Source organism: Pavona decussata, unplaced genomic scaffold (genome assembly GCF_977016875.1).
Source record: "Pavona decussata unplaced genomic scaffold, jaPavDecu1.1 SCAFFOLD_92, whole genome shotgun sequence".
NCBI lineage: Eukaryota > Metazoa > Cnidaria > Anthozoa > Scleractinia > Agariciidae > Pavona > Pavona decussata.
This window is the reverse complement of record NW_028145509.1, coordinates 4557278-4580881: the sequence shown is the minus strand read 5'-3', so window position 1 is coordinate 4580881 and position 23604 is coordinate 4557278. Positions and strand designations below refer to the sequence as shown.

At 38.3% G+C, this 23604-nt stretch overlaps 3 protein-coding genes and 1 long non-coding RNA gene across 4 annotated transcripts; 1 reads left to right on the top strand and 3 right to left on the bottom strand.

The window, feature by feature from the left end:
- Nucleotides 1-2166: 2166 nt before the first annotated feature.
- LOC146473991 (uncharacterized) lies at nucleotides 2167-2936 on the bottom strand. Its single transcript, XR_014866268.1, has 2 exons — nucleotides 2442-2936; nucleotides 2167-2400 (listed from the first exon to the last, which is right to left on the bottom strand). It is a non-coding gene; the product is annotated as an uncharacterized LOC146473991 (long non-coding RNA).
- Nucleotides 2937-4415: 1479 nt separating this feature from the next.
- LOC146473990 (melanocortin receptor 4-like) lies at nucleotides 4416-5331 on the bottom strand. Its single transcript, XM_085117688.1, has one exon. It carries the CDS (start codon nucleotides 5304-5306, stop codon nucleotides 4416-4418), a length of 891 nt encoding a protein of 296 aa, XP_084973814.1. The 5' UTR covers nucleotides 5307-5331.
- A 3789-nt stretch (nucleotides 5332-9120) lies between these two features.
- On the bottom strand, nucleotides 9121-10011 carry LOC146473989 (melanocortin receptor 4-like). Its single transcript, XM_085117687.1, has one exon. The coding sequence runs from the start codon at nucleotides 10009-10011 to the stop codon at nucleotides 9121-9123; it is 891 nt and encodes a 296-aa protein (XP_084973813.1).
- A 5988-nt stretch (nucleotides 10012-15999) lies between these two features.
- Nucleotides 16000-23567, top strand: LOC146473988 (uncharacterized). The gene is made up of 2 exons (XM_085118023.1): nucleotides 16000-16090; nucleotides 21229-23567. Exon 2 carries the CDS (start codon nucleotides 21316-21318, stop codon nucleotides 22126-22128), a length of 813 nt encoding a protein of 270 aa, XP_084974149.1. The 5' UTR covers nucleotides 16000-16090; nucleotides 21229-21315; the 3' UTR covers nucleotides 22129-23567.
- The last annotated feature ends 37 nt before the right edge of the window (nucleotides 23568-23604 follow it).

Sequence of the window (23604 nt, the reverse complement as noted above, 5' to 3'; positions counted from 1 at the left end):
CATATCCAAGACGCGCTCGTGGAATAATTGTTAATTATAATAGATATGCTAGTGTTACGGGCATGATTAAAGACTTGGGGTGGGCCTCGCTGGAAACGAGGAGAAGGCAGTCTAGGTTAGCACTTATGTATAAGCTAACTCATGGTCTTATTGATATAGATATACGAGAAGAATTAATTCAACGCTCCGATAGTCGCACGAGGGGAAGCCATCAATTTAAATTTCGCGTGCCATATGCAAATAAAGATGTTTTTAAGTTTTCGTTCTTCCCAAAAACTATAGCAGACTGGGACTTCCTCCCAGAGGCCATTGTTTCATCAACCTCTTTGAAAATATTTAACATAGGTTCTTAGCTTTTCTTAACAATTAGTATGTAGTTGATATAGTTTTCTTTAATTGACTTTTATATCATTATTTTATACCATGTATTGATATATCTGTATTTTATTCATTTGCTAATAAAAAGATACATCTTCTCTAAAATATGGCTAAATGGCCAGGAATATTAACCAAGGTTCAGAAATGTGTTTATCGGTCTGACGGCTTTTTGTTTAGTTTCAATTGAAATATTAGGGAAATCGAGGAGCTCTGTACGGCACGCAGCGTAAATTGCCCACAAATTTTATTCCATACATTAGTAGATTATATTGGTGTTAGTACTTTTGAGTTAAAATAGACTTGACCCTAAGCCTGGTCCCACTTTTGTGAAAATATGCTTGTATGTCACGTTAAATCCATTCCGAAGTTTAGGAGGAGGTATTTTGAAAAAATTGTAACTCAGTCAAAATTCCACAGAAAATAAAAGTTAAACATTTAAATTGTTATTGACAAATGGAACTTCAATGTGTAAAATATTTAAGCTGTTTGAGCTAGGAATTACGTTTTGGCAGCATCGGCAATGTATAGATAAATTGTAGAGTCCCCAAACGTAAATTGGGTAGTTTTGAGGTCGCCTTGTAAACCCTCTCGCCAACGGCGAAAAAATCGCATTGTTCTTAGTAAATGTGATATTTGTTTATGGGATGTAATGATTGATGTTAATAGAAAAAAATCAGCGAAATCGGTGAAAAGCCGAAAGTTGCCTTATCCGTTCTAACGCTGACAGCCTCTTAAAAACATCTTGAATCAAAGAAAGTTGTGCAATTTTGAATTTTTACGCCGAGAGAGACGGGATTGGCTGAAACGCCAATAAAGGAAAATTCAAATAGCTGCGCGCTCGAGTGTGATGGACTATAGTTCTCGGAGGCAATGTGCCACAAAATTGGTACCTGCGACGGAACCCTGTCTGTGATTTCGGCTCTAACAATGCAAGGGCAAAGGTCAGGGAACTTAAGCTAAGGGATATACAACCAGTAGTCATATACACCTTACTACGCAATGGAGGACCAGTCCAAAGAATTAAACGGGAAAATCCTGTCACTCAAGTTTACTCTCAGCAAGAACGAAGAAGTGATCGCTTCTCACAAGTTAGAAGCCAATGTATTTATTATGTCAACCAAAGTTACTTATACGTTAAAAGATCCATTATCGAAAAGAAATTTACCAAAAGAGGAACCCCCCAACAAAGTCAGTGTTTAGGCCGGGGAGTACTACAAAACCCTAGGAAAGGCAGATAAAAAGGCTCAGTCGATATGTCAGCTGGTAGCAAAAATCGAGCAAAGGAAGCAAACCGCGGACAAAGTCGAATCGAAAAAAACAGGAAATACTTCTTGCGCAGGAAAAACACGAGAAGCGGATGGATCAGGGACGTGAGTTGTTGGATCAGCAAGTTAAATTCCAAAAAGTGATTGAAGCAAAGCGACAGGATCAAGCTTTGAAGAAGCTGTTGCTAATTGGTTGCCATTTTGGGACATTTTAAAAAGCGAAATGGACGTCACCGATTAAGCACAAGTGACAAAATTAATTCGACCAATTAACCCTTTCACCGCTAAAGGCGACTAATGTTGCCGTTTTAGAGGCTACCACTTTCAAGATTGGCCACGTTCTCAAATCCAGAAATCTGGTTATTATGGTCTACTAATAGTGTTAATTAGTAAGTGTTTTAGGCTTTAAGAGCAAATAAACTGAGTTTATCTTCCGTTTGCCGTTCCATATCAACATTTATTTTCAAGCAAAACCAAAAATGCCCGTTTTCTGCGGCATCGACAAAGCTGAAAAACACACATCTTTGCTTCCAATTTTTTAATTCAAAATCTCATTTTAAAACCAAAATTCCTTCATGACAGCAAACCTTAGTCTCATGACTAAGCATTTATCTCCAATTTTGCCTCTCACGCGTACAGCTGTTCGAATATCAGCCATTTGATTCGAGCCACTTTTCAAAGCCCGTGATTTCCCCTTTGCCGTCCGAGTTGCATTCTGGGTAATTTCGATACAACGACGAAATGGAGGTCCCGCCATCTTAATTCTGTAGTTTTTTTTTTTTATAAGTGTCAAGCCACCCGGTCCTACTGGCAAAGTATCGCACACATCGTTTTCTTTGCAAGTCAAATCTCCCCCCAAATTGCCCAGGTAGGTTCGAGAATCCACCCACAGAACGGCCAGAGAGACAACTTCACTCGTGAGCCACCATGACTCGATACGAACACTTTTGGCGTCCCAGTCGCTATGAAATCATCTCTCACCTCTGGATTCTTTCAGAGGATTGCCTCTACTCTCCATTCCAGCTTTATGATGCAAGCCTGGGAGCTTCTGCAGTGCAAAATGGCCCCAAATTACACTTATAAACCGACAACTTACCGATTAGAATGTGTTTGTGCTCGCGAGCAAAACAACAACGGTTCAAATAGGTGACGTCACAAAAAAACTTGAGTCCTCGTTATTGCAGAGCAGCGAACATTTCAAAGGAGATCTTCATATAGGACAACTAAATCCGTTTTGGTCATCTACATCGAGATAATTGTCCAGAGAGACCAAGAAATTTGGCAGTGAAAGGGTTAAAAGAGCTAGTTTAGCCGGATATCAGGGCAGATATCGATGGGTTGCCGCTTAATCACAGAGGAACACGAAAGCGAGGACTGTCCTCAGAGGTGAATAAGGTGAAAACAGCGAAATTGTCAATGCATGTGTTTGCAATACTTTGGAACTCCCCACCGTGACTGGTGCAGATCCGAAGAAAGTGAGTGTTTTCTACATTACCTTGCTCTACAGCGTGCATTCGCTGGAAACCTCCTCTTCTAGCCCTCCGCAGCCAATTGGCTTAGGGTAGAAAAATCGCTGTTAGTTATGTAATATAATAAAGAGGGCAAAATTACTGAATGCTGATTGGTCGACATAAAGGGTATTTTTCGTTATTTTTCTTTCACCGACGAGGGAAAATTTACCCACTCGTGATTGGTCGAGAGGCGAAAATACTTACTCCTAATTGGCTGAGCCTCCCATTTCTACATTTAGTTGGTTTCTTCATTTTGTGGCCAACAACAACGCGTTTTTCAGGTTGTACTGAGTTTGACTTTTTAAGCCTGGTTGTTTTTGGCAAAAATCGGCACTAAGAACAAGTGCCACCGCTATAAAGGAAATCCATAAAGGTGAATTTTCGTGTCTTACAACAAAACAGCAAAAGATTATCTGTGTTAAAATCTAAAAATTTGTATCGGATTTGTTTCAAACACTAAAATCATTCACGGCAACCAAGTGCTTTCACCTCGCTACAGCTTCTTCCAGTGAACGATAACCGTTTGATGGGCAGAAGGAGCAGATCAAATACATTGGAAAAAATTTTCGCATTGGCTCCAAGTTCCTTCTTAACTCTGCACCCACCTTTTTAAGCGGTAAAAAGCGTCACAGCGTGGATGAATCAAGTTATTGATCCATAACATTTGGTTTAGTCGTTGTTAGTTTGCTCATGAAGTAATATTTTATTTTCTCTTATTTACATGTATATAGCAATCAACTTTTCTCGTTTTGTCTGTTTCGTATGCTTAGAGACAGGAAAATTGTTTGTTTGTTTTCCTCAAGTGAGTGTTTCTCTCAGGGGATATAACTGTTTTACGAAGTGCCTCGATAGCTCTAAGGAAATTTTGCTCTTGATGTGATAGACATTCAATCTCAATGAGCCTTCATATATAACTAAGGATTCATTTTCATTTACATTTTCAAGCTTTCGCAACTTGTAAAATTTGTAAAAACTCTGAAAATACGAGTAAAAATAAGTCCTTAATAAAGTTCTTACCTAACAAAGTCCTTAATTCTACTCGGCCTCATCCGTTAACATAAACAAGATAAGTGCATCACCACAAATGGAAAAAAGTGATAGCAATTACAAAGCATAAACTTATATATGTTGCTTGTTCTTTCGAAATCTAAGCTAACGCAAAACCTGAAAGTAAATATAATACTTAATATATACTTAAACATACTTAATATCATATTACTCCTGCTGCATTTTAGTCCTTTTACGTATCTCTATTGAAGCCCTAGGCACAGTTTTCTTCAGTTTGCTTACATAACAACTGCTTTACAATCTGAAAAACTGCTGCTCTAAGCTCACGTAGTCGCCAGCAATATAACACTGGGTTAAACGACGAGTTCATGTGTACTACTGTTACCGCAAAACTCCATTCTGTTTTCCAATTCTTGTATATTGTTCCAAACAAACTCAGTAAAATAACTTGTGGAAAATAACATATGACCATAAAGATATAAAATATAAAAGTGTTTATTGCACTTTTTTTCAACCGAGCCATGAGTATGTTGTTTCCAATATCTGAATTTCCCACGGCCTGTTGCTGAACGTGAATCTGGATCTGATGGTGTCGAACAATTCCATAAATTTTGATGTAAGTAAATGTACAAATGACAAGACACACCGCAATAAAGATGCCCGCTACCAGATGAAATGTAAATATATTCCAAAGGTGTAGTCCCAAAAAAGGAAATATTACCACCCAAATCATACCTACTATAAATTTGACGCGGCATTCGCTCATTAAACTGGCGTATCTCATGTGATAATGAAGAGCTATCAACCGATCCACACTTATGGCCGTCATTGTACCGAAAGAAACTCCACACACATAAAATCCTATCATCCCTGACACACGATATAATAAAAGGTCTTTGGTGAGTTCATCAGCAATATAGAGCGGCTGAACAACGAAACCAACGAGAAGATCTGACACAGCAAGGCTGCAAAGCATAATCATTGAAGTTGAGCGTATGGAAGGAGTTTTCCAAACGGCGGCCAGTACCAAGGAATTGCCAATGATGGAGGTTAGCATCAGTGGAGCATTGAGGACACAGTTTATGATGACAATGGTTTCATGAGTAGGCGAGTCGTTATTGCCTTCGTCCGTGTGGTTAATCATATTAATATTTTAGAAGTCTATGAGTTCTGTACTGTTTCTTTGTTGGGCCGTTTGAAATGGTTGATACTAATATGGAGCGTGAAATTCACCACAAAGTTAATTAACTTACTAGCGGAGCAGCTGTTTCAAGCAGTTGATTGGTGTTATTTAATACGCGCTCTGTGTGATTCAATTGATAAAAGGGTTGGCTTGAATAATTGTACTGGCTTATGATTAAAACTCCAGGCATTAGCATATTCTTTTACATTAAACAGTGGATTTAATAATTGAAGAGGAAAGTTCCTGCAATAAAGGCAAGCTTACTCGGCAGGATAAAATAACAAAAATGATGGACAACATCGCATCTAGGTACATTAAGAACAAACCAAAACAGCACAACAGCAACTGGGAAAAATGGGGACTGTGTACCCTGAACTAATGCCACGATGCTAGCTTCGGAGATTTAAGGTGCATTAGTAATACCACAACGCCTGTAAGGTAGCGTATAAATTTCTTCTTGAAAAAGAAAAAAAAAAAGCTAAACGTGACGTAGAGTTGTATCGGTGAGAATTATGTATCAGTGATATCCAAGATCGCACACCCCCCTCCCCCTAACCCGGGTATTTCCCGGGCATTTGATTTGAGGTTACTTCCGTATGCCGGGGAATTTGACGCGAACTGCAGCCCGCCCGGTCGGGAATTTGGCTTTTTGCAATGATTATTTATTCAATATTGATGGTTTAAATATTGACAAAAAGTTTGCATTTAAAGCGCGCAACAGTTTAAATATTAAATTTGAAAGCTGCACTACTGAGAAAAAGGCAATGTCAGGCAATGTGAAATGATGTCTCTTTGTCTCTGTATATATATAAAAAATATAAGCGTGGATTAGCTACCATAAGAGTTTTTTATACATTATTTTTAATGTGTTATTAATAGGATATCACCATTTGCGATTACTTTAGAGCTTGAAAGAGCGTTTCGAAGCGACATGGAGATAAAGGGCCATACTTCACCTATTCTTCGTTTCGTTGTAGGTTATCCTTTACGGTTGTGTTTTCAATCTAAACTTATTTCAATTGGTTATTTACTGTTTCTTTATCCTATATTTACTGACGCAAAGTTTACATTTAAGGCACGTAACAGTTGGACTTTCTACAATTTGAATATTTTAATAATAAAATGGTTTGAAAGACAGTCGGAAATTTGACCAAAATTTTTCAAAAATGTCAAATGCCCGGGGATTTTCGGGGAAAGGGATGGGCATCTTGGATTTGACAGATAAATAACTGCAGAATGTATTAAGTTTTACGGCCGTCTCCTTTTCAAATAAGTGAATGGCAAGCTTTCGCGTTCAACTTAAACAAAGAGCTCTGTTAAAATTAACAAGCCTCGATTGGTTAAGGAGCGGATGACTTTATTCGTTGGATAAATCGCTTTCCAGCGAATATATCATTAAGAACACTCTTTTTATCAGCTGGAGAGGGGGTTATTTGCTGGATAAGCTTAATATCCACTTTTTGTACAACTGGAGTCAGCTGGACCATCTGTTTCGGTTGCTAATTTGCTTTTGGTTAGCATATTAGGTAACTTAGCAACGAAGAGAACACCACCAACGAAAACATCACTCAGCAAAAGCACATGTTTACGTTACTTGAACTACTTCGCGATTGTTCCAGCTCAATTTACTTGTACAATGTGGCCGAAATTTTGAGCGGATAAAATGTATTAGCTGGAGTAAATGATTTCGTGGATAACGGATAATCGTTGTTATTGGTTGTATATGCGACGCTTGTGCGCCCTTTGAGTACTATAGACCTATCCACTCTTTGAATTGGATAGTCCCCGTGAAAAGCGCTTCCGATCACAAAGTCTACTTCACGATTATTCCAATTCATTCAAAACTTGAACAATGTGACCGAGCTATTTACGATCAGAATTGCAGGGAACGGCTTTCAGAAGGTCCCGCATAACTCTTTCTCTCATATTTAAGTCTGTATATATTCATTTAAGGAGTATACTCGGATGCATTCTGTTTCGGTGTGTTATTGATTACGAGTGACTTCGAAATTTTGAGACACAAATCAATCCATCTCCAAAACTTATAGAATTTACGTTTGAGATCTGTTGTTTCATAGCAATATTTTTTGACGGATAACTAAAAATCTTTTTGCCTGGGGTATAATTCTATTGCTACTGCTCGAAACAACCAACCAACCAAAAAAAAAAAAAAAAAAAAAAAAAAAGAAAAAAGATCTGCACGTTCATAGATTGTTATAAATAGGCCATTTTTACAATAACTGTCCAAATTCCCGCGCGCTAATTGGCTCGTAGCTATTGTCTATAAGAGTACAGACAATAAAAATGACGTCAGATGTAACGCGCGCGCTTCCTCAACGAAAAAACTAGCCAATTCCGCTCGTACTTTTTCCATGTTATTGTAAAAAACAAATCGACGACAGTTTTCTATGGTCTATACTCTTATAGACCATAAAATGACGCCATAAAATGTCCAAAACTTGGCAGTGAAACCACTCGCCAGCGGCTCGTGGTTCCACTTGAGTTTTGAACATTATTTGACGTCATTTTATGGTCTATTTAACAATTATTCCACGAGCGCGCGTTGGATATGAGATGATAGATAGCCAACGAGGCGCGTAGCGCCGAGTTGGCTATAATCATCTCATATCCAACAAGCGCAAGTGGAATAATTGTTTTATTAAAAACAACCGAGAAATATTGCTAGATCTTACTGATTTCGCTGTGCAAGAACGGCCAGAAGGCAATTTAATGGTCGCCATTTCTCGGCCATGGTATAATTGCTCATATACCATGGCCGCTAAGCCAATCAAATCCCTCGAATTGCATTATACAATGATGCAGTTTTTAATAAAAGAGTATAGACCATAGAAAACTGCCGTCGATTTGTTAATTTCAGGATAGCGTCATTTTCCTACAATTACCCAGAATTCGTTTCGTTTTTCTTTTCAAATTCAAATTTTGTAATCCCAGTGGACAGCAAAGAACAATAGCTCTAATTAGCATGAGAAAACAAAAAAACAGAAGGATTCTGGTAGTTGTAGCGAAATGACGCCATAGTAAAAATGTCCTATTATGACGATTTCAGAAAGTGCACTCGTATGGTCACCTGTGTCGAAAAAGCGGCAACCTTGTGTCCATTAAGTTTTCGTCGATCGCGGAAATAGAATTTCGGAACATCTGCAAGCATCCCTACAAATTTCCAGCTCAATCAATCTCAGAAATTCAGAAATGTGAAGGTTTCGGAGTAAATCATATACCACAGGATTCGGTTGAAGTATTAATTTATTCACAGCAAGGCTACTGCGCGACCTTAAGTTTAAGAAAGTGAATGAAACATTTGCCAACGTATACTCGAGTTGTCCTCAAAACTTTCAATTTGGGCGTTTAATTTGTCGTTGATTTGCTGAGGCTGTGGATGAAATATACCAACATCTGTTAAACACATTCATTCTCTATAATTGTGTTAGAACGTTTTTTTGCCGTCGCCCGTCGCCGTAGTAGCTGCTTTTAAACTTCCTAACTATCAAAATAGAGCGGTAACGTCAAGCATCGTCATAGGATAAGTTACAGTACATCACAAAAAATCAAAGCAATTGTCATTACAAAACATAGACAACATTGAGCAGAATGCCGATATAACGTGTTTGGTTAGGGGATCTAAAGTAACAATAAAACGAACAGCTTAAAACCAGGTTCCAAAAATGTTAGTTTATTTCAAGACTAACGCTGAAGAACGTTTATCGATCTCTTCTATCCGTAAACATGCACGTTCCTGAAGTTAATTTTTGTTGACTCAAGTACAGTTTTCTTCAGTTTGCTTAAATAATAACTGCTTTAGCATCTGAAAAACCGCTGCTCTAAGCTCTCGTAGTCGCCAGCAATATAAAATCGGGTTAACGGACGAGTTCACGTACACTATTGTAGTAGCAAAAACCCATTCTGTTTTCCAATTCTTGTATATCGTTCCAAACAAACTCAATAAAACTACTTGTGGAAAATAACATATGACCATGGAGATGTAAAATATAAAAGTGTTAATTGCACTTTTTGTTAACCTTGCCATGCGTATGTTTTTTGCAATATTTAAATTTTTCACAGCCTGTTGTTGAACGTGAATTTGTAACTGATGGTGGCGAACTATTCCATAAATTTTGATGTAAGAAAATGTGCAAATAACAAGACAAATAGCAATAAAAATACCTGTTGACAGATAAAATAAAAATTTCTTAAAAAGGTAAAATCCCGAGCAAGAAAATATTACCACCCAAATCATTCCTACTATAAATTTGACGCGGTATTCCGTCATTAAATTGGCGTATTTCATGTGATAATGAAGCGCAATCAACCGATCCACACTTATGGCCGTCATTGTACCGAAAGAAACTCCGCAGACATAAAATCCTATCATCCCTGACACACGATGTAATAAAAAGTCTTTCGTGAGCTCATCAGCAATATAGAGCGGCTGAACAACGAGACCAACGAGAAGGTCTGAAACAGCAAGACTGCAAAGCATAATCATTGAAGTTGAACGAATGGAAGGAGTTTTCCAAACGGCGGCCAGTACCAAAGAATTGCCAATGATGGAGGTTAGCATCAGTGGAGCATTGAGGACACAGTTTATGATGACAATGGTTTCATGAGTAGGCAAGTGGTTATTGCCTTTGTCAGTGTAGTTTATCATATCCGTTTTCATGAGTTTAAGCGTTCTGTATTGAATTCTATGTTGGGCTTCACTGAGATGAGAAATTTCCCCTTATCCCCGGCTTCTCGCTACATATACGTGAAGAGACGTAGGTAAAATGAAAGACACTAATACACCGTTGAATCCACAAGTCGCTAAAATTAGTTCCCTAGCGAAGCAGCTGTTTGAAGCGTTAACCGGGTGCATGGCGCTACGGCAAGGAACGTCTCTTGAGAATATGAATAGGTCATGGCATCATTTGACTAGAACTTGCAGCATTCAATTCTTTTAAGTTTTCAAATTCGAATTTTTTTAATCCCAGTGGAGAGCCAAGGACAATAACCCTAATTAGCAGGAGAAAACAAAAAACTGAAAGATTCAAGTGGTTGTAGTCAAACTGGACGCCGTAAGTGAAAATGTCCTACTGACTTTTTATTATTATTTATATATTTTTTTCACATGAATTGACTTTGCTTGGATTAATTCCAGATTTTCTAACGGCGTTTATGTTTATCGAAACTTTTAGCGCCTTGTCTTTACGTTCTCCACGGCAAAACCTTGAATTTGGTCGTTTCAAGTTGTTTTTTTGCGGAGAAAGGCAAAGACATATAATGCACCAATGCTTTTTATTAAAACTTTTTTTGACATGTTTGCTAAATGGCATTATCATGTATACATTTTGCGACTCAAATTCTATTCATGTTCGTTTTTTGTGTAAGAGGATTAGTATGAAATTTATGCATGTATAAATAATGTATGGGGCTGTACGGAATTAAAAGTTGGAAAAGCATTCAAGTAAAGTCAATTCAATTCGGCACTTTTCTCTCCGTTACGCAACGCACGGCCAGGCTGGTACAAAACTGCACCTAGTCGGGAGGGGAAGTGTGAAGTTTGTAGCGAGCTAGAGTTGCTTAGAAAGGATCCATAATTATCCTTCTTGGCAGATGGTGAGGCAGGTAAGCGCGTGCTTGACTTTCAAGCGAATTTTAACAAGGTTTTCGAAGTTCTTTCCTAAAATCATGGTTCAAATTTGAGTTCAAGTTTTGCAACCTTCCCAATAACTTAATACAATTTGCCGCACGCGGACCAGCTGCTGAGAAAAACGGCTTTCGGGAGCTGCGAGAAGCCCTGAAAACACATTTAGGTGGCAAAACATAATTTTCCAGTATACAGGTGTTAGTAAACATTATCTTCTGAGTACCCGAAATTAGCATGGTGCAAGATTAACTAAAAAGGAATAAATTTTGATACTTCGTAATGAGCAAGGTACCGTTGTCACGGCAACGCAGCAAGCTATTAACCGTCCAAAAATAATGGCTTTCCTTAATTTTTAGAAAATGCACTCGTTAGATTTTTTCCATTTTTTGTGTCCAGAAAAACTCACAAAATACTGACATAGTGACGCTGCTTTCATGTAATTTTAACAGAGAGATCTCTTGTTATGTTGGTTTTGCACTTTAATGTTTTTTGAAGATACCCTCTGTTAGATTTTTGGTTTTTGTTTGTAGGCGAATTAAGCTTTTACTGTTTTGTGAAATTTCACGAAATTCTAATAAGCGGTTCCTTAGAAAACAGTTCATTTCCATTAAAACAACCAGTCACAATTTTTTGGTCAAATGCGCATGCGTGGCTTTTAATTGGGTTTCCTCACCAAAGATGAAAAGTGTGCAAAAAGGCTTAGCTCTTCGTGAACTCACTTTCTTTGTTCGGTGATAAATGAGAACCGATTCAAAAACAAGAAATTGAGTTATTTTAAGAGCAAAACTCACCTTTGTGATCCATTTGGTATAAAAACGAGGGATTGATAGTATTTGCTTACCACAACCTTAGCACGTACGCGCTTAATAGCATCACTAACAGAATCTGTAAAGCGCGCGCAAACTGTGTTCGACCACCTTAAAACACACTAAGTGGTCATTTTTAACTGGTAAATGCAATGAGCGAGTTATAGCTGTGATGCGGACGATTTGATACATTCGAGCAAGTCTTATATGTGTCATCTAAGACTGGCTCGAATGTAAACTTTATATACTTGTGTGATTGCCTGAATCTCTACCACGTGGCCAGTGATGTAAACTTTATACTTTATATAAGACTGCCTCGAATGTACTAGCGGCTCCTAACAGAAGGTGGACTGCTGCAAGCAGATGTGTAGCTGTCACATTTGTTTGACACAACAGAAACCTTAAACGAGAGTGACACAGTGTGACTCTACCTATACAGGATGTAGGATTTCTGGATACTATTTTGTCGACGATTAATCATTATTGTTAGATGAAAGTTTAGCGTCTAACCAAGGGAATCGGCTCAGTTATACCAACAAGTTGTTAGATTCGCTTGACACACACTCAGTTGCTGTTCAAATGGTTACGTTCTATTTTAAGAGCTCTACTTACAGAAGGCTCCATGCTCAGGAGGACTTCTTGCGAGTGTGAGTGTTTCATCAGGGCTTCCAAACACCGAGAAAGGGATGAAAGCACGACGCCGAAGATGTTCGGAACCCCTGATGAAAAACGAAGCGCGAGTTTTTTAGCTGGCTTCTCAAACTAGTGTCAGAATTTAGTAGAATTATTTTCGAAGAATAGGTAATTAGAAGGCGTGCTCAATAGGCTATTGTTTGTTTCTTATCCGTGGTAAACGAAATGAATATTTAATATGCGGCCATGCGGGCGGGGTTTTTTGGTAGATTAGCATTACGGCGCGTGATAGAGTTTTAGTCCGGATCAGAACGATTTCGCGTTCGTAAAACTTCTTTTCAAGAAAATGTTCTGGTGAATGACGCCGTTCCATCTTCAATTAAGTATAAAAACAAGTGGGCTGTGAGCAATTTTGCCGAATGGCAGAGGTTAAGAGAGGTTAAATTTCCGGTGTTAGATTGTGGTGGTCTCTTCAACCTTTTCACAAGGTTACCGCTCTGAGCGCAGATATTGCCGTAATAGACACTCTGTCGCTGAACTATTGGTTGTCAAAATTCGTGATGGAGGTAGCTAAAAAGTCCGGTGGAAGATACCCTCCCAAGACTGTTTATGGTATCATTTGTGCCCTCAAGCGTTATTTGGAGGAGAAAAATGGATCCAAAGCTTTGAAGCCTCTGGACTCTAGTGACAAAAGGTAATTGACAGCTTTAAGACCGCATTGTTCAAAATTTTAAAATGCACTCTTTTGAAAATTGAATTTTGTGTGTTGTTATTCGAAGGTTTGTCCTCTTCCGGCGTTGCTTAGATGCAAATATACTGTATTTAGTATTAAGACTGGTTAAAATTCAAGTTTCTTAAGAAGTGTCTTGATCAGTTTTTGAACTAATCGAATGTGTCTTGATCGGTATGTTCATTGGCTATCAAAATACATGCACCTGACCCAATTGATAGAAGCTGATCTTGTCATCAGCACATGAATAATTAATGAGTTTGACAGCCTAATGTCAAACACTCCTCAACTACTAATGTAGGCTAACGTAAGCCTTCCTATGATTGGTTGATGTTAGAATTTGTAACAGGTACCTTCCCTTTATTTGATGAGAAGGTTTTCTTTTATTAACGTTCTTGGGAAATGTCCAACCAAAATAAAGCAACGGGAAAAATATAAAAATTACTAATATGAACATTTGTATTGATAAAATTACACATTAACAATCATAAGTTTGTTGAATACTAAGTTGAAGTCTCAAGCAGTGTCCGGTGTTGTTGTTGCAAAACAACAACTTTCCAAGAACAAAGGTGGTACTACAAGTCCACGCCTGTTTCCCTAAATTACAGTGTACGAGTTTACAAGTTTCAGTTACCTTAAAAAAAAACACAGTACGTGGTTACAGAACAAAAGTATTGACATTGATAGTCACATTCAGATGAAAAGATTTAAAGATTATTATTATTCAAATACGTACAGTGAAAACTAACTTTAATGACAAAATATCGGCTGGTACAAATTCGGTAAGAAACACCGAATATCTTCACTAAATACGATAAAAACAAGAAGGATGGCCATTTCCAGGCAAATACCAGCAAAAGGTTAACTTACGGTTAGATACAGTAAAGTATGGCTTGACTAAATGTAAACAATGTATTGTTATTGAGGAAAAACCAATCTGAAACATTCTTGACGAAAAGATAAATTTCCTGAGAAACAGTCCAAAACAGAACACCTGCTTATACCAAATTTACACCAGGAGAAAACAACATTATCATTATCAGAGCTAGATCAGCACTACACTAAAACATAAAAAGAGAGCCGATAAACCATTGAACTTTTTAATATTTTTATCCCATCAATAATAAGAATATTCACCACGATCGCGAATAAAACACTTATTGCATCGCTTCCCAACACTGAACGATAAATAAACCCAAGAAACCAATGGTGAGTGAAAAGCACATGTTTGAGTTTATACATTGCATGTACGTATATATTTTTATTGTTTTTACATTATTCAGCGTTGCTCTGCGTAATTCTAGACTAGGATATGTGTACATCCCTCCCTGAAATTTGTTTCCATCATCATCAAGATAAGCTTTAGGTAATCATGATATAACCTTTATAAATAGAATGAATGTGATGGAATATTTTAAGACTGGTGAATAAGTAAGAATGATGTATTATTTAGTAAGTGACACAGGCATACTCGGAAAAAAATCCTAGTGCTCCTGTATCAGGAGTCCGGAACCTAAGACCTTCCGATTACTAGTTCGGATGCTCTACCACTGAGCTACAGGAGACTCGTGGGAGCTAAGGCCATTAAATTAGGTTCATGGGACAACTAGCTACACTGTTTTGAACTTTCCATACATTTCCCTGCATTGTTCCCGCGGACTAGTTTTAGTAGCATTTCACGGCTGGTTCGCTATACAGGCAAATGTATGGGAAGTTCAAAGCACGACTGGACGTTTTTTGGCACAGCTACATCCCTCTAATTTTATTTTCTTAAAATCCTTTTCCTATAGCTAGTGCCAAAAGTTTCCAATTCATGAATTTTTCAGAAGAGATGTTTTATGAAATTTATTTGACATCGGATTTCCATACAAACACTGTTATTTTAAGCCTGTTTGCCTACTCGTCAAAATGGTGTCGAAAGCCGTGATAAGGCCTATTACAGTTAGTTAACCCTAAAAATTATAACACTAAATAATCAGAAATTTTGTCACACAAACATGTACATTGATTAATTGAAAGAAAGGTAGTTTGTAGTTCCACTTGAAGTGGCTGACGTCTCTGTGAACAAGAAAATTATCACTAAATATACTGAATCGCACGTGGGTTGTTCATGAATCCAGAGATATTAAACACCGTCTGCATTGTCTCCTCCAATACGTATTTGGTTATTCCACTGTAAGAAATCCATAATACTATGAATTGATAAGAGGAAAATCCTCTGAAAGAAATGGTGACAAACACTTACAGAATGTAGCCAAGTTCATTTGTTTTGGTTGGTATTGGACCACATATTAATTTGGCTCGATTTGGTCCATTAAGCACCGACACTGACCATTCGCTCACTCAGCTTGGCATATTTGGCATATCCGCAGTTTACCACATTGAATACACAGCATATCCCTGTGTATGTGTGAGATCGATACTTTCGATCAGCAGGCATGAGACATCCTGCATGCATATGGTAAGATTTGGCTGACTTCAATTCGTTTGTCACTCATAGGCATTATTTCCGATGTATGAAGTTTCTTCATTCTCCGAGACTGAACGATTGAGCAAAGACGTCCAATGAAAAAAAACCAGCATATTACTGGGAAAAATACTCACTAAATCCAGAACTTACAAACAGTTGCTGTCTAAAAGTGCGAATAGACCATTTTACAGTTGTAATGTTTAAAACTCGAGCAGCAGTGTTTTATCGGGGCACAACCCATGGCAAATACCTTATGGCTTAAGTTAAGGGCCATTCAAGATTGCTGGCTGTGATCCTGACTGTGGACTTTAATTATTGGATGCGTTGCGTGACAACTAGATGACTGCGAACAGACTGGACGCTAGTGGGCTCAGTTATCGGTCGCCGTAGTGCGTTGTCGTCGTTGACGGCAGTAAATTCAGTTTTGCAGCTCATTTTCCTGGCTTTTTAACGGTGACAAAGGTAATAATCTTTCATTTTTCTCACGAGTATTACTTGACAGTACTAATTATCGTTTGAAATCAGTGCACAGGCTGCCCCGTGTTGACTCGGAACACTAACTGCATTATCTCACTATTGTCGGCAGCAATGTGTAAGTGACGATGTAGTTATTCTGAGTTATTTTACTGTTTGTGAAATGTTGAAACGTTACAAAATGTTGTATCCTAGGGTGTGTTTACATGTGAAAACTCGCACTGGTTTGAGTTTCATACCAGGCTAGTTTGACCTTGTGTTTTCATACCGTGTTTAACATGAAGCAAGACTTCATGCCGACCGACGTGACTGTAACGCCATCTTGGATTGGATGTAAAAGATAAAAGACTACGGACGGGAGAGTGATTTTATGCGAGAACTACGTTTAATTGACATCGAAATGAAAATCTCTCTCTGGTACAGTGACCGGGGTGAACTCGCACTGGTATGAGTCGCTTCGGCATGCGGTCAGTGTAAAATGCAGACTGCAGACTGGGGATAAAATGCAGACTCGGGGTAAAATGCAGACTGAACACTGCAGACCAGGGGTAAAATGCAGACTAAATTAAATTAAATTTTGTTCGGTTGGGCAGGTTGTATACCGGAAAGTATTCATTCATTTTAAACCGTGAGAACTGTTTTCATTTTCTACGATTTTTTCGCAAGCGCTAAATTCCTTCCTCGTTATCTGCGCAACAGAAATCTTTTCATAATTGAATTCTACATTTACTCAGCTTTCTTTAGAGACAAAAATGAGCTCGATAGGACATATATTTACCGAGATACGAATTTTTGAGTTTTCTGTACTTGGTTTGTTTACAACGTAATTAATTCACGGCGGACGGTACATCCATCCGCGCACTTTAAAATTCACCGATATATTTCGAAAGCACATCGTCAAATGCATTTTTTTTTTTTCAAAACTAAAACATTTAAATATCTTGTTGAGCGGTTTTTCTCTTTATTTCGAAGCGAATTCTTGGAGAAATAATTTTTGAAAGTATTGGAAGAAGTAGGGCGCCGTCCCCAAAAGTCACGCAATGAAATCCTAAGTTCTTTTCGCAAGCCTCAAATTCCTTTTTCGCTAACAACGCTACATATATCTTTTTGGAATTCTACACTTACTTATTAGCTTTCTATACAGACCAAAATCACTTCGAGTGTTTTACAGTCAACCCAGGTCACGCGTGAACGATATTTTTGAAATTTGAACGGAGTTTTGAAATTTACATGTCAGTTTTCAAAATCGCCAACGAGATTTCAGAGCTCCCGTATAAATTTCCCTAGCTTATTGACAGTATAAAGCTATGAATTTTTCTTTACATTGAAAAATTGAATATTTCAAGAATAACAATTGTTGCCCAAGTATTTTGAATCTTTTTTTCAGTTAATGCGTCTTTTTCGGAACGATTTCCAGAGAGATGTCCAACATTTCATTCACACGTCGGACATTACAAAGAGAAATTCGAATGTTCATTTCATTCTTGGAATTACTGTTCACGCATGACCTGGATTGACTGTAACTTTAAAAAGATAGTCTTTATAATTTAATCTGCATTTTACCCCCAGTCTGCAGTCTGCAGTCTGCATTTTACACTGACCGCTCCCTTTGTACTGGTGTCTTAGAGGGTGATTACATGATACCGGCGAGAGAAGAAAATTAATTTAATGAGTATTCATCTAGCATCATCAGTGGCAAATCTTGTAGTCTTTTCAGAAGCCATTAATGAACCCTGCGAACAGCTCACATTATGAAGGAGTGATCTGACGCTTGACATGGTCAGAAGTGATTTTGATTCGCTACAATTTCCAGAAACCAAAGCACTCATGTCAGGCTTTTCTTTTCCGTTGTTTAACACCCACCCCTTCCCCCCCCCCCCCCCCCACAAAAAAATTAGCCTGATATTCAGGCTAAACAAATAATTGCAAGATGGAATAACTGGGTGGAATATGCCCCACTAGTTCAACTTGAGCGTGTGTGAAATGATTATATGCCACATGTAATCAATTTTGCCAGGCTTATAGGTGAAGATCGTAAAATTGAAAGTGTATTTATTTTGAAAAGAAAAAAGAACGAGAAAGAATTAGTTAACTCCATTAAGCATCGACATTTAATAAATGAAGCTTTCATTTGCTTGATACCATGCTAACTCTAACAACATTGTGTAAAAGCTTGCAAGAAAAAATATACTTTCTGAAAATTTGAGTTGCTGGCGAGGACTCAAACCTCAGTCTTTTGCATACATGGCAGATGTGGTTACCGCTACACCACAAGGGAACCACAGTAGAAATACATGAAATAGCCATATAAATCTGCCTATAATGTGGGAGACAGAGGTTTGATTCCTCGTAGGTGAACCATATTTTCACATAGTACATTATATCTCGCTTTTACAAGTTTACTTTGTTCCTTTCACACAATAGGTCATAACAGTGATCCTATGTGAAAATATGGCTGATTCCTTTAGTACAAATATTCCTTGCTGTCTGTTTCATGTAGCTTTTAATTAATGTAATAATTTGCCCCATATAGGCTTGTGATATTGTAACTGGTATTTTCGACCAGAAATGAAAATACAATGGTTGTTCACCTTAGAACACTAAAGATTCATCCAATGACATGATTTACATTAACCAAAAACAGAAGCCAATCTATATGCAGGGTTAATTTGTGAAAAATTTCATATTGTGTAGACCCAGCAAATATCCATGCCCCTCTCCCACCCCACAAAAGGGGGGTGGGGGGGGGGGGGGGATCTCTACGGCCCAAAAGTTAAAAGAAATGGATGAGGCCTCATGCAAATTATATTTTACAAAAGGGGAATGATACCCCCAGCCTCCCCCCCCCCCCCCCTCCTCCTCCCAGCTCAATGTGGATGGAGGAGTGGTACAGTGCATGGGTATTTTCTGGAACTCAATACACACATTGAAAAAGTTTCCCTAAAGAATTGTCTCTTGCCATTGGTTATTTTGCTGGACAATGGACAGCAAAGCTACTACCCCCACATTAGATACCATTGATAGTTCTAATTGTATTGGAAATCATGGTCCAAGTTAATTTGATTTTGAAAGTTTTGCAGCATTGTTTTACTGCGGTAATAGAATTCCAGTTCCTCAGAGTCTCTCCTGGCTACCAACCGCTGGCCAAAGAGCCTGAGGACTCTGGATACAAGATCAGTTACAAGAGACTGTATTTATGTTCTCATTGATCCAGCTTCCAATGGAGGCTCTTGCAGGGGAATATATTGAAAAAAAAAATGCACGTGGTAAGATTCCCCCAATTAAGCCTTGTGTGCAAGCTAGTTCAATACTTTGTTATAAATAGATGGTGTTTGCATTCTCACCAGTTATTACTAGACACTCGTATAGAAATTTATATGAAACACATCCAATGTGACATATTGGATAGGGGTTATCAGACAATAACCATAGCTCTTTTTAGAAAAAAAAATAAAGAAAGAAATGAAGTCACATCTTTATGTCTTTGTTGTTTAAATCTAATCATAGCATAACAACATCGAGCAAACTAGTCAGCTTGTATTTAATTCCCAGCCATTACTGGCTGCTTAGTTGTTTTCACATTAAAGTCTGTGCGTTTCATACATTGATAATAAATTGGAGGGTTGTAAAATAAGTAAACCGTGTTATGGCTTGCTGGTATATATCAGATGATACTGTGCCCACTGCACCCAAGAAAAGGAAGCTAAAGTAGACAATAAATTATAACATTTTTCTTTTAATACTTTTTGAAAAAAAAAATGGGTTGGTAGGGCGATTGGAATGAAAAATTTTATGGGGATGGAGTAATTGATTAAAACACTGTACAACAGCAACACCGAATTTTATGCTACATTGATAGCTGTGTCTGTACGTTTTAATTTGACGCAAAGGTCAGTAACTATATTCTGCTAGTTGAAGTAAAGAATAGGCAGCCTCAAGACTGACTACATCCTACCTAATATATAAATAAGCAAATCTCTTGAATTACCAAAGTAGTAAAGCTTGTTTATGTTTTATGTAACCAATGGTAGCGGAGCGTTTGGCCGTGCACGTGACCATAGTGGACCAACTAGATTGCAGCATTTTTCATATCCTATTCACGTGCCATCTTGCATGCCGAGTGGCTGGTCTGAGAATAAGTTTAAAGATGAGTTGGAATTTGGAGCGAGTCCAATAATGATGTGAAACTTAAATTGAAAATTTATAAGGAATTCAACAGCATCTCAATAGCAATCAATAGAACTCAACAGTAATCATTCATGGGTTTAGTCAAATTACTGTATATTCATTTTTGGAAAAAGAATGAGCAACCGAACAACAGAGTTTCATGTTACTGCTACTACTACTACTACCACTACCACTAGCACTACCACTACCACTACCACTACCACTACCACTACCACTGCCACTGCCACTGCCACTGCCACTGCCACTGCCACTGCCACTGCCACTGCCACTGCCACTGCCACTGCTACTGCTACTGCTGCTGCTGCTGCTTGTTAAACTGCCTGTTAGCATAACCCAGTGACCGACTGGGACTTTCATTGTTTTCAATGATGATGATGATATGATGATGATGATGATGATGATGATGATGATGATGATGATAATGATGAACTTAATTTAAACACGGTATCAATTAATTTACAATGATTTTCAATAGAGCCGTGTGTTTACCGTGTGGAAACCTTTTAATGTTTAGGTGTCCACGATTGGTCCTCCCCCCTCAACTACACAACACCGACGTTAGTAAAGGCATCTATTCATTCAAACATTAATTGGAGATACTCGCCAGAATAAATTAGAATTTGGAAATGTTGTGTTTTCAGAAGAGGGGAAAAATGTTTCGGAACAAGGTCGAGAATCAACAAGAAACCCAACCTCATTAGGCTTGACATATAATAGCCTAAAACTTTGTGAGAATGAAAAACTGCTGGAATAGGAAGTACACAGTAAAACTGGCCTATCGTTTAATGGCATCTTAAAACTTTTATCTGACAAGTTTTTTTTCCAGTGGTGTGTATATTACAGCAGCAGTTGAAAATGTGTTTTGTTGATGTTTATTTGTTTTTCGCACGTTCGTTTGTATTCGGTTTAAATATACCAATGCTTCCTGCCTTTTTCAGGAGCTAAAGATATCATTCTGACAACCGAGTGTTTATACCATACCTGTGTGACAACTGATGAGTCTATAACAATAAGTGGCAAGTCATATGGAGCCCAACAGTGAACCTGGCATATTGAAGAAGCGGGGAACAGCTCACACAGAGAAGGGGTCATTTAAATGCAATCATTGCGATAAGTGTTTTAGCCAAAGCGGACGTCTTCTTAGACACGTTAGATCACACACCGGAGAGAAACCCTTTAAATGCGAAAAATGTCACAAGTATTTTGGTGATAAGGATTATTTAAGGCGACATCTACGGACCCATAGTGGAGAGAGGCCTTTTAAATGCGATAAGTGTGATAAAAGGTTTGGACAAAAAGGGCATCTCAACGACCATAAAGTGAACATACACAAGGAAAAGAAGCGATTGGAGTGCAAGGATTGTGGCAAACTCTTCATGGTCTCAGCAAATTTGGCGAATCACGGAAGAAAAGGTTGCGAAAAGAATCCGCTTGGGTGCAAACAGTGTGGCAAGGTCTTCACTACCCCGGGCAGTTTGAAGAATCACGTAAGAATACACAGGGGAGAGAGACCTTTTAAATGCAGGGAGTGTGGAAAATGTTTTACTGAAGCGGGAACTCTCAAGAGACATCAAAGAACACACAGTGGAGAGAAACCTCATGGGTGCAATGAGTGTGGCAAGCGTTTTACCCGCAAAGGAACTCTAACGCAACATGAAAGACAGCACTGCTTGGAGACTCAAAAGCAGAATGATCCAGTTATGTTTAGTCTTCATGAGCTTTCAGGGAATATTGCAATCAAACAGGCTCCCTCTCCTGAAGAATCGCAGGAAAATGAGTATGACGACGGCAAGTGTTTGTGGCCGAAAATAAAGACGGAACCTCAACCCTCTCCATGAAAACTTTATCTTTTGCACATGATGAAAATTCAGCTACAAGTGACAAGCATTTACGTAAATAAAATTAACACGTAGGGGAAATATGAAAGAATTTGAACAAAACTTTACACGGGGAGCCTTTTTAAAGAGATCAGAGGAAATGTGACATCTCGGTTATTTTTAAATAATTACGGTTCTCACTATTAAACGTGTTCATCAACCGTTGCGTTTCTGTTTACACTGGTAAAAATTGACGGTTGGCAAACACTCCCATTCTTATGTGCGTTTCAGTGATGCAATGTTGAACAACTGCTATAGGTTAGCTTTTCGCAAGCGACGAAAATTCAGGGCTCAAAAGCTCTTTTTCAGAGCCAGTGCATGCCCTTGCGTGTTTCCGTGTTTGTATGGACTGCTGTGAGTTTTCTTGTACTTGCGTTCTTAAGGAAAAAGAAGCCTTACAGTGACACCCTGTTACTTTTAGGTGAACGCTGTTAATTTCAACAGTTCAGTGATATTGAAGCAAAGATGTGTGCCTTCTTATTGTTATTTTGATATCCCCATTACCAGCCTTTTTTCCAGGCTTCATCGTGCTTATTGAACGGATCGAGCTGGATTATTGGAGGCTTGGGGTCGAACTCGATGGGGGGGGGGGGGGGTCTCAACAAGTGACGTCACATTCCATTTCGCGCCAAGGTCGACTGGGGATGAGGCTGCTTCATTCCCTGAAGTGTTCCGCAGACTCATGTATGATTGATTTTGCATTATGACATAAACCTTCTCCATAAATGGCGTCCGATTTATTATTCTTTTCGATATATGTTAATAGCCTAATTTCATGATGGCGTCATTTGACTACAACTTACTACCAGCATTCATTTCGCTTTCCTTTTCAAATTCAAATTTTCCAATCCCAGTGGACAGCAAACAACAATAGCTCTTATGACCATGAGAAAACAAAAAATTAAAGATTCTGGTGGTTGAAATCAAATGACGCCATAGTGAAAATGTCCATTTAGCCGTACCATAGTTAATAAAAGGCAATTGTTATGAAGCCTGACAAACGTCTTTGTCATATGTTTTTGTTAGCATTTTTTGCCTTGAACGTGCACAACCAACAATCGATTTTAAAAGTGTTGGAGCATTTGACCAATAAAAACGTTCCTGTTAAGATATTCAACTGTCGTATGAACATTCAAAACAAAGGAGTGTGCACGGTCGCGGCCCTTGCAAGATAAAATGCAGCACCAATGTTTTCATGGCAAGGTTTCATAACCAGTCCCTAAATTAACTATGGCCCTTCTAACCTCATTTTAGAGTCGAAATTGTATTGAATTTTACACATGCTGACGAGGCTTATTTCGAGAATCATTTAAAAATCCCCATCTATCAAAACACTTTCTTTACTTCCAAGAAGACAAATAAAGGATCGATTCTTCTGAGAATATGACGCAGTTTGTAATGGTCAATTAGCATATAGAGTAAATGAGGTCTCTTTTT

Coding starts and splice junctions, on each gene's coding strand:
- LOC146473990 (XM_085117688.1), bottom strand. CDS start 5,306: ATGATTAACCACACGGACGAAGGCAATAACGACTCGCCTACTCATGAA.
- LOC146473989 (XM_085117687.1), bottom strand. CDS start 10,011: ATGATAAACTACACTGACAAAGGCAATAACCACTTGCCTACTCATGAA.
- LOC146473988 (XM_085118023.1), top strand. CDS start 21,316: ATGGAGCCCAACAGTGAACCTGGCATATTGAAGAAGCGGGGAACAGCT.